Source organism: Saccopteryx bilineata, chromosome 1, assembly GCF_036850765.1.
Source record: "Saccopteryx bilineata isolate mSacBil1 chromosome 1, mSacBil1_pri_phased_curated, whole genome shotgun sequence".
Classification (NCBI taxonomy): domain Eukaryota; kingdom Metazoa; phylum Chordata; class Mammalia; order Chiroptera; family Emballonuridae; genus Saccopteryx; species Saccopteryx bilineata.
The window spans coordinates 178,536,929-178,551,391 of record NC_089490.1 but is presented as its reverse complement, the minus strand read 5'-3'; the positions used below and the strand labels follow the sequence as shown (position 1 = coordinate 178,551,391).

General features: G+C 38.8%; 1 protein-coding gene across 3 annotated transcripts in view; it reads right to left on the bottom strand.

The window, feature by feature from the left end:
- The window catches only part of KLHL2 (kelch like family member 2), a 117,752-nt gene that overhangs the window by 6,324 nt on the left and 96,965 nt on the right, over positions 1 to 14,463 (bottom strand). For all 3 annotated transcript variants that reach the window (XM_066280186.1, XM_066280196.1, XM_066280205.1), the window contains 2 exons: positions 1,764 to 1,961; positions 1,231 to 1,332 (listed from right to left, as the gene is read on the bottom strand). In XM_066280186.1, the coding sequence (XP_066136283.1) occupies positions 1,231 to 1,332; positions 1,764 to 1,961 (300 nt within the window). The remainder of the gene's footprint in view (positions 1 to 1,230; positions 1,333 to 1,763; positions 1,962 to 14,463) is intronic.

The following is a 14,463-nucleotide window of genomic DNA, read 5'->3' as shown; positions in this document are numbered from 1 at the left end:
ATTAGTTACCAGTAAATGCTACAGCAAAAATGAACCCTGAAAACATTATGCTAAGTCTAGAAGCCAGTCACAAAGGACCACATACTGTATATTTTCATAAATATGAAATGGCAAGAAATGTAAAACTTATATAGAGAAAGAAAGTAGAGCAGTATTTGCTGATGGCTAAGGGGAGCAGACCTGCTTTTTTAGGATAATAAAAATGTTCTAAATTGAATTCTAATGGATGCAGGCTGAATTGTACACTATAAATGGATAAATTGTATGACATGTAATTTATCTCTCAAGAAAACTGTTAAAGAAAAAAGTTAGTGTAGAGAATTATACCCACAGTGGGGAGGGCAGGGAAATCCACAAATTTACCCAAGCAAAAAAAGGAAAAAGGAAAAAAAAAATCATACCAAAAATACTTATAGCCTTTCTTAAAACTCTGCTAGGGGACAAAATAGAATATAAATAAATAAATATTGCAACCTAGCCCTTCAATGTTAAACAGCCCTTCACCAAAAATAAAATTTTGTGTATATGCCATCTAATTTGTTCCCCAAACAACTGCTTTAATATTGGTTAACAGTTTTATATAGTTTACACATGAAGAGAGAGAAAGGAGGAAAGAAGACAGGAGAGAAGGAGGGAGAGAAAGAGTAAGAGAAGGGGAGAGGTCCTGGCTGGCTGGATCAATGGTAGGTGTCTACCTGACGTATGGACATCCCAGGTTCAATTCCCAGCCAGGGCACAGAGGAAAAGCAACCCTCTGCTTCTCCACTCCTCTCCTTCTCCTTTCTGTCTCTCTCTTCCCCTTCTGCAGCCATGGCTCGGTTGGAGCAAGTTGGCCCCGGGAGCTGAGGATGGCTCCATGGCCTCGCCTCGGATGCTAAATAGCTCAGTTGCTGAGCAATGGAGCAACAGCCCCAGATTGGCAGAGCACTGCCCAATAGGAGGCTTGCCAGGTGGATCTTGGTCAGGGCGCATGCAGGAGTCTGTCTCTGCCTCCCCTCTTCTCACTTAAGAAAAAAAAGGGGGTGATAGAGTGAGAGAAGGAGGGCCTTATATGGGTTAGTTTATATAGACAAGCTAATTTTTTAAAGAGATTAATAACTACTACATTCCCTTTTTAAATGGTCACTTGCCCATTTAGAAAACTCATGTTTAGATTACTAGAAGAACCACTCCTAACAAGCAGCTACATGTACCTAGAAATGTTCACCTGCAGGAAGCATCAGCACCTACCTCCAACAACACCAACTCCAACACTGCTCCTCCTCGTATTCATGGGAGCCACGTGAAACCACTCATTAGACTTTATGTTATATGCTTCCACAGATGATAAACCTGTAATGAAGCACAAAGCTCTTCATTTCCTCCTCCAGAAAAAAATGTAAGCTGATTGTTCCTCTACATATATATATATTAACAGCAAACAATACTTCAGGTGTGTTAAAATTATGAGAAAAATGATAGAATGTAAACACATTGATTAAGTGCAATAGGAATAATTTCTTTTCCAGAGGGCTCCTATCCAAGCACTGACACATACTAGCTTACTAAATTTAGTAAGATGACGGATGCTGCTGCTTAAGAAGGAAAATTTATATACTTACCACTCTTATATCACTTAAAAGGAATTCTTGATGGAATTTTATTTATCTTTTTACCTATTAAAACACTGATGTGTCCCCTAATAGTACCAAGATTTGTTCTAGAAACATGATCACTATGTTAATTCTAACAGCAATGTGAAAAATAAATGATAAGGAAGTCACCTGTACTCCCATCAAAGCCTCCCACAGCATATAATAGTCCATTTAATACAGCAGCCCCCAAAGTGCTTCTCCGGTCTCGCATGTTAGCAACGCTGGTCCACTGATCTTTCACGGGGTCGTAGGAATCTACAGTGCGGACTCGTAAGGAACCATTAAAGCCACCAACAGCAAAGACCAGCCCGGCCATATAGACCATCCCTGCAAAAGAAAGACAGCAGTTAATGACGAATATAAGACCAAATTACCACAATTACCTAAAGACTGCTTTCCAATATGCCTACAGCTGTTGTCATTACATCCGGTATTCTTAAGAGAATCCTAACTGAATAGGTCCTAAGTCATTAGCACGACTGTGATGACTCAACTGTCCTCCTCTCTAAGATTATTAAAAAATGCAGTGGCATGAGCTGAAGTCCTGTTTTAACTCTGGGCTTCTTCAAAGACTTATTTACAGAATTAAATAGTGAGCCAACTTCTCTAATCCATGTATTACTGCCCTGGCTTTCAATTTTGAATCTTCTACTTTACATGTTTCTATTTAATTTGCATAACATGTTCCCAGTTTGTCGTTTTAGTGGGCTATCCTAGGAGTCAGTAAAGTACATCCTGCAGGCTGTTTTTATAGAAAATGTGAGTTAAGAATGGTTTTTACACTTAAGTGGTTATAAACAATAAAATTTTTTAAAAAAGGAATGTTATATGACACACAAAAAGTTAAATGAAATTCAAATTTCAGCATCCATAAATAAAGTTTTATTAGAACACAGCCCCATCCATTTATTTGTGTAGTGTCTCTGGCCATTTTCATAGCACAGTGGCATTTTAGTAAGTGTAACAGAGACCATATAACCCACAAAGCCTTAAACTATTTACTCTCTGATTCTTTAAGAAAAAGTGTGCTGACCCCAAGGCAAATGAGATGTCAGGTGATCCCCAGACAGAGAAATACATTGCTAGACTAAGGTTTCAACCACCTTTTCAGTTTCCAGTTGTCCCGGGAGAAGCTCCTCTCCCTATCCACTCTGCTTTCATGTTTCCAGCCCCAGTGAAAGTGCACATTCTCTACGAGGCCTTCCCCAAACCACTTTTGCCTGAAGGGATTATCTGTAGCACCTGAACCCCTAGAGCAAATATAACTATTTTAAGATTAATAAATCTTATATGGTCTGCAATATCATTGCTTTAAATTGTTCAAGTTTTTGTTGTCTTAAATTCTGTCACGTTTCTGTTCCTGGCCCAGCTTGAGGGCAGGCACGGGCCTCACAGTTCTCTGAGTCCCAGTGGAGAACCCAGGAATCACAGCTCAAAGTGTTGGACCAGCTTGGTGTTTCCCCTCCTGTCAGCAGGCAGGGTGTGTGCCACTACCCCTCCTGTCTTACGCTCTGATGCTTATCCCCCAGCCCCAGCTGTTCATATGGACGGCATCAAGACTCTTTCCAGGCCCAGTGGAGCTGCCTGTGTTGGCAGCTTCCTGTCAGGGAAGGGAATGATTTTTTAGTCCCTGGTTCGATCAGGAAATGAATCCTTAGGCTGTTTCTGGTCATTTGAGAGTGTCTGCCTACGTAAATTGGGCAATGTGCAATTTAAGTAGGCAGAGAACTAGCAAATGTTTAAGGATAACCATTTGACTTCCTGAGCACCCCCAAAAGCAAGAAGTGTGGTAGATCTCTCGGGAGAGCCTGGGGGCCAATGAGCAGTGATGTAACAAGCAGCATATTTTAGCACAAAAATGTTCTAGATCCAAAATCATAGTAACCCTGGGGAATGTTCACTGTGGAATCTGAGGCACTGAAATGTTCATTTTATTTTCTCTACAAACAAAACAAAAATCTATCACATCTTGGTGACAGTATGGTATGTTTACCAAGTGACAAGGAAGAAGAAAATAAATTAATGTATGATGTGAGATTTCCCCAGAAACACTCTGGATGGAGAACAGTTTCAACTAAAAGAAGTGATCACTCCCCAAACTTACAGGAAACCAAAGCTCACAGAAGTTAGAGTGGTTTGGCCAAGATTACAGTTAGCTAAAGGACAGCAGCTACAATATAAAGCGGGTGGGATGTGAAGGTATCTTTATTCATGAAAAGTGCAGTTTGGAATGGATCTAGTTCAATGACTTATGGTGCGATAAAAAAGAAATGGATTCCTGAAACCAAGAATCAGATTGAATTTATAAGCCACTTATAACTACTAGGAAAGATTCCACAGCCAACAGTAAGCATAAAGATAAAATATGTAAGAATAAACTTACCAAGAAACATACAGAACCATATGAAGGAATAAAATACATGAGTGCTATGACTACTAGTCCTATAACTAGTCCCATCACATATCCAAAACATATTATAAAGCACAGTAATTAAAACTATTCTGGGCCCTGGCTGGTTGGCTCAGCGGTAGAGCATCAGTCTGGTGTGTGGAAGTCCCAGGTTCGATTTCTGGCCAGGGCACACAGGAGAAGCTCCCATCTGCTACTCCAACCTTGCCTTCTCCTTTCTCTCTTAACTCTCTCTTCCCCTCCCACAGCCAGGGCTCCATTGGAGCAAAGTTGGCCCCCGGCACTGAGGATAGCTGCATGACCTCCACCTCAGGCATTAGAATGGCTCCGATTGCAGTGGAGCAACACCCCAGAGGGGCAGAGCATCACCCCCTGGTGGGCATGCTGGGTGGATTCCAGTTGGGTGCATGTGGGAGTCTGTCTGCCTCCCTGCTGCTTCTCACTTTGGCAAAATACAAAAAAAAAACCCCACAAAAATAAACTGTTCTGTTTTGATGCATGAGGCAAAACAATCCAATAGAACAGGACAGAAAATTTAGAATAAAACCAAGCAAATGTAGAAATTTATTATATGATAAAGACAGCATTTCAAACGAGTGAAGGGAGGCAGACTAGCTTAGTCAACAAAAAGTGTTGGGACAACTGAATCATCATTAAAAAATAAAATCCCCATCTTACTTCTTATGTCAAAATAAGGTCCAGATATTTTTGACATGAATATAAAAAAATATAACTGTAAAGATAGTAAAAAACTCATATTTTTAATGAATTTTAATGGTATGGGGGAGAAACCTGGCAGATACTACTTTAACCAAATAATCAAGATTAACATCGAGGAATTCCAAGATGGCAGTGGAGTAAGCAGACATACAAACTGCCACCTCCCAGGACCAAATTGGATTACAAATTAATTTAAAAACAATCATCGTGAAAAACCAACTTTGGATTAAAAGAACAGGACTCCAAAACCAAGGAACACAGAAGAAACCACACTGAGACCAGTAGGAAGTATGGGGATGCAGTGGGTGTTCCCTTGCTCCCAGGAGGGAGGGGCAGCTGAGGGCCCAGAGAAACTCTCACTGTGGGAAGAGAGACCTTGAGAGGCGGGGGTCCTCAGCCCCAGGGCCGGAGTCCCAGCCTAGAGACCCAGAAACTATAAGAGACAACCTGACAGCATTGAGTGGGGGAAAAGAGCAGGATTTCTGTCTACGGGAAACAGCTTGCATAGAAACAGAAGCAGCCTTAAAGGGCCAGAGCAGAAAATCTCACTCAGAGCCACTTACTTGGGGCTCCGGGGACGAGGAGAACTGAGATGACTGATCTTGCGTAAGTAGAGTGGGAGGACTGAGGCACAGGGACACAAATGGTGATGGAGAGAATACCTGTACTGAGTCATTCTCCAATACTGAAGTGGCCATATGTGGGGGAGGAGCACCCCCTCCATTGAGCACAAGCCTAGCAAAAGGCCAACTGACCCACCCCCAGAAACCTCTCCAGCTCCAATCAGTGCAAAAGGCCTTTTGGAAAAGAGGAAGTAAAGAGGAGGGGCAGTGACTCAGGTTCCTGGAGAGACCTGAGCTACACCACCCCCTTCTGATATGGAGAACATGCCCCGCCCCTGGAAAGTACCTGGGCAGACCACACCTTCTGGTTCTCAGAGGTCACGCCTACCGCATTCCTGTGGACTTACCATACAGAAAAAAAAGGCTTTCACAGAGTTTTAATGGGGGCCAAAGAGCAAGATACGCCCACTACCTTCTTCCTAATCACAGAAGTTCCCTGCTGGGCTCAGCAAACAAACAGCAGCAAACAAACAGTCTTAAACAAAATTAAGACTTTTATGTGGCTCACCTTGTTAGGGAGAATTAAAATCCGAGCAACCAGCAGAAGCTGAGGGATTAAGCCCTGGAGGAGGGGTCGCATTCCATATACTAACCTCAGCTGCCCTAACCCAACAAGCTTGCAATCAGCACACAGAAAAAATGGGAAGACAGAGAAATGCAATCCAAATGAATCAACAAGAGAAATCCCTAGAAAAATAACTGAATGAGATGGAAGTAACTAAATTACAAAACGCAGAGTTTAAAATAATGATTGTTAGGATGCTTAAGGATCTTAGAGCTACAACGAATGGACATAATGAGCACTTAAAGAAAAAAATAGCAAACATCAAAAAGGACACAAATTATAAAAAAGAATCAATCAGAAATGACAATTACAATATCAGAAATTAAGACTATACTACAAGGAATCAACAGCAGGATGGATGAAGCAGAGGATCAAATCAGCGACTTAGAGGACAGGATCAATGAAAACAGAAACAGAGTAGCAAAAAGAAAAGAGGATCAAAGAGTCTGAGAAAGTCTAAGAGGGCTCTGTGACAACATGAAGATAAATAACATCCGCATCATAGGGGTTCCTAAAGGAGAAGAGAAAGAACAAGGGATAGAGAACCTGACTGAAGAAATCATAGCTGAAAACTTCCCTAAATTGATGAAGGAAAAAGTCACACAAGTTCAAGCAGCACAGACAATCCCATTTAAAGAGGAACCCAAAGAGACCTACACCTTCACATCATAATTAAATACCAAAGTTAAGAGATAAAGAAAAAATACTAAAAGCTACAAGAGAAAAGCAGTCAACCACCTACAAAGGAGCCCTCATAAGGATGACATCTGACTTCTCAATAGAAACACTTGAATCCAGAAGGGAATGCAAGAAATAATCAAAGTCATGCAAAACAAGAGCCTACAAACAAGACTTCTTAATTCAGCAAGGCTATCGTTTAAAATTGAAGGAGAAATAAAAAGCTTTCCAGATCCCCCCAAAAAAACACTCAAGGAATTCATTACAACGAAACCAATGATGCAAGAAATGTTAAGGGGCCTGTCATAAAGAGAACAAAAAAAAAAAATCTAGAACAAGAGAAATGTAAATTTAAGGAATAAAATGGTAATAACCAACTACATATCAATAATCACCTTAAATGTAAATGGATTAAATGCTCCAATGAAAAGACATAGAGTAGCTGTGTGGATAAGAAAACAGGACCCACACATATGCTGTTTACAAGAGGCTCACCTCAAAACAAAAGATACACATAGACTGAAAGTGAAGATATGGAAAAAAATATTTCATGAAAATGGAAATGAAAAAAAAGCTGGGGTAGCAATACTTAATCTGCCAAAATAGACTTTAAAACAAAGGCTATAGTAAGAGATAAAGAAGGTCACTACATAATGATAAAGGGAGCAACCCAAAAGGAAGATATAAACATTATAAATATCTATGCACCTAATATAGGAGCACCTAAATATATAAAGCAGATTTTGATGGACATAAAGGGCGAGATCAACAATATTATAATAGTAGGGGATTTTAATACCCCACTAACATCAATGGGTAGATCCTCAAGAAAGAAAATCAACAAAGAAACAGCAGCCTTAAAGGACATACTATTGTAGGTAACTAGATTTAGTAGGTATCTTCAGAACCTTTCACCCTAAAGCAGTAGAATATATATTCTTTTCAAGTGCTCATGGTACAGTTTCTAGGATAGACCACATGTTAGGACACAAAACAAGTCTCAAATTTAAGAAGATTGAAATCATATCAAGCATATTCTCTGATCACAATGGCATGAAACTAGAAATCAACTACAGTAGAAAAACTGAAAAATACTCAAACACTTGGAAACTAAATAGCATGTTATTAAATAACGAATGGGTTAACAATGAGATCAAGAAAAAAATAAAAGTCTGACCTGTGGTGGCGCAGTGGATAAAGCGTTGACCTGGAATGCTGAGGTTACCGGTTCAAAACCCTGGGCTTGCCTGGTCAAGGCATATATGGAGTTGATGCTTCCTGCTCCTCCCCCCTTTCTCTCTCTCTCTCTCTCTATCTCACTCTAACTCTCTCTCCTCTCTAAAATGAATAAATAACTAAATAAAATAAAATAAAATAAAAAACACTAAGTAAAAAAAAAAAAAAAAAAAGAAATAAAAAATTTTCTTGAAACAGATGAAAATGAACATACAACAACTCAAAATTTATGGGACACAACAAAAGTAGTCCTAAGAGGGAAAGATCATAGCATTACAGCATACCTTAAGAAGAAGAAGCTCAAATAAACAACTTAACCCTGCATCTAAAAGAACTAGAAAAAGAACAGCAAGTAAAGGCCAGAGGAAGTAGAAGGAAGGACATAATAAAGATCAGAGCGAAAATAAATGACACAGAGGCTAAAAAAAACAATACAGAAGATCAATGAAACCAAGAGGTGGTTCTTTGAAAAGGTAAACAAGATTGATGAACCTTTAACCAGACTCACCAAGGAAAGAAGGGAGAGGACTCAAATAAAATTAGAAACGAGAGTGGAGAAGTAACACTGACACAGCAGAAATACAAAGGATTGTAAGAAAATACTATGAAGAACTATATGCCAAAAAATTAGACAACCTAAATGAAATGGAAAAATTGACTTGAAACATATAATCTTTCAAAAATCAATCTGGAAGAATCAGAAAACCTAAATAGACCGATTAAAACAAATGAGATTGAAACAGTTATCAAAAATCTCCCAGAGATGACGTCGGAGTAATGGCGGGGTAGGAAGCGATACCGATAAATCTCCCCCAAAACTCAACAAGAACTTCAACCAGAAACAGAAAAACCTATACTTGGAGCCTCCAGATGCTTCGCAATACACCCGAAGGTATGGTCGAGTGAAAAATTGGCTAAATATATAACCAAACCCCGAAGGAAATAGGGAGTAAGAAATGCTCCGCCTTCCTCACTAACCTAAACAGGGCGACTTTCTTTGGTAACTGTGAATATAGAAACTGAGGCGGGCAAAGGGGGTGAATAGATCCAGGCCGCCGCGGCACAAACGGCCAAACCAGGCTGTGGCACGGAGATCCAAGCCGAGGAAAAACTGATCCTGTGGCAACCCGGGCAATAAAAGCTAACACTCGCGCCAAACCCAAACAAAGAAAGACAACCGGGGCAGCCATTTTACCCGATCTCCTGGTCGGTGCGCAGTTAGTGGGCGAGAGATTTCTTCCTAAGCCCCGGGAGTGGGTGCCCGTGTTACCTCACAGAGAGGCAGAGTCAGAGGCCTTTCTGTGGGTCGAAAGCAGAATCTCTGGGCAGCCCAAGTGCCCTGGGAAAACCGCGCATGGGAGGGAGTGAGAACTAATTCCAACGGTGGAAATTTTCCGTGCTGGTGGGGGTTTCACTCAGAGGGAAACATGGCCGGCCTCATATCCTGGTCTGCGCGCGCATATAGCGAGAGATTCCTCCGAGTGCCTCGGCAGTGCGCGCCCGTGTTATCGCACAGAGGGGCAGAGTCAGGGGCCTTTGTGTGGGCCAAAGCGGAATCTCGGGCCTGTGCTGAGTGGAAATAGAGTGGGGAGTTGCCAGCTCTTTGAGCCTCTTACTATCCAGGCAGAGGCAGCAGCAACCCCATAGCTGGATTATCAGGCTACTAATTGAGGAAGGAAAGACTAGGAGAAAGGCTCCAGGAACACGGACTCTCTCACTGTCGGAGCCTATAAATGCTAATGAGCCTCGACTGCCAACGAGACTAAAGCACAATACATGACATTGCCATAGAGACTTATCAACTGCAAACCTCTACCTGAGCGTGCCAAAGGGGCAGAACCCGGGGTACAGAGTCACCAACCAGGAAGAGGGAGAGAAAAGAAAAAGCAAGAAGATAACCTCTCAAAATTAAGAATAATCCGCAGACTTTATAACCTATCCCATTTTATTATATTTGTTCGTTTGTTTCTCTTATCTTCATTCTTGATACTTTTTTTCCTCCTCCAATTTGGTCGATTAACTCTCTACCGGTCTTACTCTCTCCTCTCCTTGAACTATACTACCCATAAGTGTTACATCTCCCATTATCTTTTCTCTCCTCTTCCTTTCTCTCTATGAGGGTTGCACTCCAAAACCCTTAACTCTCTCTCTCTCTCTCCTCTTTTTTCTTTTTTCTTCTTTTAGTGGTTCCCTCTTTTTTTCTCTCTCTCTCCTTCTTTTCTCCCTCTATATTAGTTTCTTCCTTTCTCCTTTACATCTCCTCTCATTCAAACCTCAATAACAAACAAATTATCTTATCTGGGACTCAAACTTATGTTTGTGGCATTTTGGGGGGTTTTTACTTCACCTTTTTAACTCCCTAAAAGTGCTCCCATCCCTGGCTCTCCATTTTATCTAGTTCTTGTTCCACTAAATACAATAGTATTTTCTTAATTTATCCCCCCATTTTTGTGTTTTCCTCTTATTCCTCTCATCATAACTCTTAGACAACCAACACCTAAAAGCAAATCATTTTATTCTTGACCCAAATTTTTTCCTCATTTGCTTTTTGTGGGTCCATACCCCCTTTTTTTTCTTTTTTTTTTTGCCCCTTTATTACTTTTCCCCAATTCAGGCCCTCCATCACAGGCATTGTTTGTTATAATTCACAGTTCACCACAAGATTTTCTCAAGAAAGGGGGGAGAGGAGAGGAAAAAAGGAGGGGGGGAATAATTTCCTTTTTTAAAAAAATTTTTATTTTATTTTATTTTTCTTTATTTCATTATTAATTTTTTTAAAAAAAACAACTCTTTGATTTTTTATTTTTTTATTTTTTTTTAATTTTTTTAACTTTTTATTCTTTATTAAATCTCATCAATACTATCAACAAAACCACCCTCAGATGCCATTAAGGAAGAGAAAATCGAATATCATGGATACAAAAGAAAGAGAGGTAACACAGCTAGATGAGGAAAAATCTATGGAGAAAAAATTTAATATATTAGAAACCTTGGAGCTAAATGACAGAGAATTCAAGATAGAAATCCTAAAAATCCTCCGAGATATACAAGAAAACACAGAAAGGCAATTTAGGGAGCTCAGAAAACAACTCAATGAACACAAAGAATATATGTCCAAGGAAATTGAAACTATAAAAACAATCAAACAGAGATGAAAAACTCAATTCACGAGCTGAAAAACGAAGTAACAAGCTTAGCTAATAGAACAGGTCAGATAGAAGAGAGGATTAGTGAAATAGAAGACAAGCAACTTGAGGCACAACAGAGAGAAGAAGAAAGAGACTCAAAAATTAAAAAAAATGAGATAGCCCTACAAGAATTATCTGACTCCATCAAAAAGAATAACATAAGAATAATAGGTATATCAGAGGGAGAAGAGAGAGAAAATGAAATGGAGAACATACTCAAACAAATAATAGATGAGAACTTCCCAAGCCTGTGGAAAGAACTAAAGCCTCAAGTTCAAGAAGCAAACAGAACTCCGAGTTTTCTTAACCCCAACAAACCTACTCCAAGGCATATCATAATGAAATTGACACAAACCAACAGCAAAGAAAAAATTCTCAAGGCAGCCAGGGAAAAGAAGAATACAACATATAAAGAAAGGCCCATTAGATTATCATCAGATTTCTCAGCAGAAACTCGACAAGCTAGAAGAGAGTGGACCCCAATATTTAAAGTCCTGAAAGAGAGGAACTTTCAGCCACGAATACTATACCCATCAAAGCTATCCTTCAAATATGAAGGAGATATAAAAACATTCACAGATACAGAAAAGATGAGGGAATTTATCATCAGAAAACCCCCACTCCAGGAATTGCTAAAGGGGGTTCTCCAATCAGATACAAAGAACAAAAAAAAACAGAGCCACAAGTAAAAGCTCCAAGAAGAACACAATAAAACCAAATTTAAACTGTGACAACAACAAAAAGAAAGAGGGGGAGAAGATGGAGATTAACAGTAGCAAAGGACGATGGACTGCAAAAGTACTCACAAAATAGTTCGCTACAATGAACAGGGTAGGGACCCTTTTCATTACTCAAAGGTAACCACCACTGAAAAAACCACCACAGAAGCACATGAAATAAAAAAGATAGCAACAGAGGAAAGATGTATGGAATACAACCAAATAAAAACAAAAGATAGAAAAACGAAAGAGAAGGATCAAACAAGACACAAAACTAACAGAAAGCAATCTATAAAATGGCAATAGGAAACTCACAAGTATCAATAATTACACTAAATGTAAACAGATTAAACTCACCAATAAAAAGGCACAGAGTAGCAGAATGGATTAAAAAAGAAAATCCAACTGTATGCTGCCTACAGGAAACTCATCTAAGTAACAAGGATAAAAACAAATTCAAAGTGAAAGGCTGGAAAACAATACTCCAAGCAAATAACATCCAAAAAAAAGCAGGTGTAGCAATACTCATATCGGATAATGCTGACTACAAGACAGCAAAAGTACTCAGAGACAAAAATGGCCATTTCATAATGGCTAAGGGGACACTGAATCAAGAAGACATAACAATTCTTAATATATATGCACCAAACCAAGGAGCACCAAAATATATAAGACAGCTACTTATTGATCTTAAAACAAAAACTGACAAAAATACAATCATACTTGGAGACCTCAATACACCGCTGACGGCTCTAGAGCGGTCATCCAAACAGAGAATCAACAAAGACATAGTGGCCTTAAACAAAACACTAGAGCACCTGGATATGATAGACATCTACAGGACATTTCATCCCAAAGTGACTGAGTATACATTTTTCTCCAGTGTGCATGGATCATTCTCAAGAATTGACCATATGTTGGGCCACAAAAACAACATCAGCAAATTCAGAAAAATTGAAGTTGTACCAAGCATATTTTCTGATCATAAAGCCTTGAAACTAGAATTCAATTGCAAAAAAGAGGAAAAAAATCCCTCAAAAATGTGGAAACTAAACAACATACTTTTTAAAAATGAATGGGTCAAAGAAGAAATAAGTGCAGAGATCAAAAGATATATACAGACTAATGAAAATGACAATACGACATATCAGAATCTATGGGATGCAGCAAAAGCAGTGATAAGAGGGAAGTTCATATCACTCAGGCATATATGAACAAACAAGAGAGAGCCCAAGTGAACCACTTAACTTCCCACCTTAAAGAACTAGAAAAAGAAGAACAAAGACAACCCAAAACCAGCCGAAGAAAGGAGATAATAAAAATCAGAGCAGAAATAAATGAATTAGAGAACAGAAAAACTATAGAAAAAATTAATAGAACAAGGAGCTGGTTCTTTGAAAAGAACAACAAAATTGACAAACCCTTGGCAAGACTTACCAAGGAAAAAAGAGAAAGAACTCATATAAACAAAATCCAAAATGAAAGAGGAGAAATCACCACGGACACCGTAGATATACAAAGAATTATTGTAGAATACTATGAAAAACTTTATGCCACTAAATTCAACAACCTAGAAGAAATGGATAAATTCCTAGAAAAATACAACCTTCCTAGACTGAGTCAAGAAGAAGCAGAAAGCCTAAACAGACCTATCAGTAGAGAAGAAATAGAAAAAACCATTAAAAACCTCCCCAAAAATAAAATTCCAGGCCCTGACGGCTATACCAGCAAATTTTATCAAACATTCAAAGAAGATTTGGTTCCTATTCTACTCAAAGTCTTCCAAAAAATTGAAGAAGAAGCAATACTTCCAAACACATTTTATGAGGCCAACATAACCCTCATACCAAAACCAGGCAAGGATGGCACAAAAAAAGAAAACTACAGACCAATATCTCTAATGAATACAGATGCTAAAATACTAAACAAAATACTAGCAAATCGAATACAACATATTAAAAAAATAATACATCATGATCAACTGGGATTCATCCCAGAATCTCAAGGATGGTTTAACATACGTAAAACGGTTAACGTAATACACCATATCAACAAAACAAAGAACAAAAACCACATGATCTTATCAATAGACGCAGAAAAGGCTTTCGATAAAATACAACACAATTTTATGTTTAAGACTCTCAACAAAATGGGTATAGAAGGAAAATATCTCAACATGATAAAGGCCATATATGATAAACCATCAGCTAACATCATATTAAATGGCACTAAACTGAAGGCTTTCCCCCTTAAATCAGGAACGAGACAGGGTTGTCCACTCTCTCCACTCTTATTTAATGTGGTACTAGAGGTTCTAGCCAGAGCAATCAGACAAGACAAAGAAATAAAAGGCATCCATATCGGAAAAGAAGAAGTAAAGGTATCACTTTTTGCAGATGATATGATCCTATACATCGAAAACCCCAAAGAATCCACAAAAAGACTACTAGAAACAATAAGCCAATACAGTAAGGTCGCAGGATACAAAATTTACATGCAGAAGTCAATAACCTTTCTATATGCCAACAATGAAACAATTGAGAACAAACTCAAAAGAATAATCCCCTTCACGATTGCAACAAAAAAAATAAAATACTTAGGAATAAATATAACAAAGAATGTAAAGGACTTATATAATGAAAACTATAAACCATTGTTAAGGGAAATCGAAAAAGATATAATGAGATGGA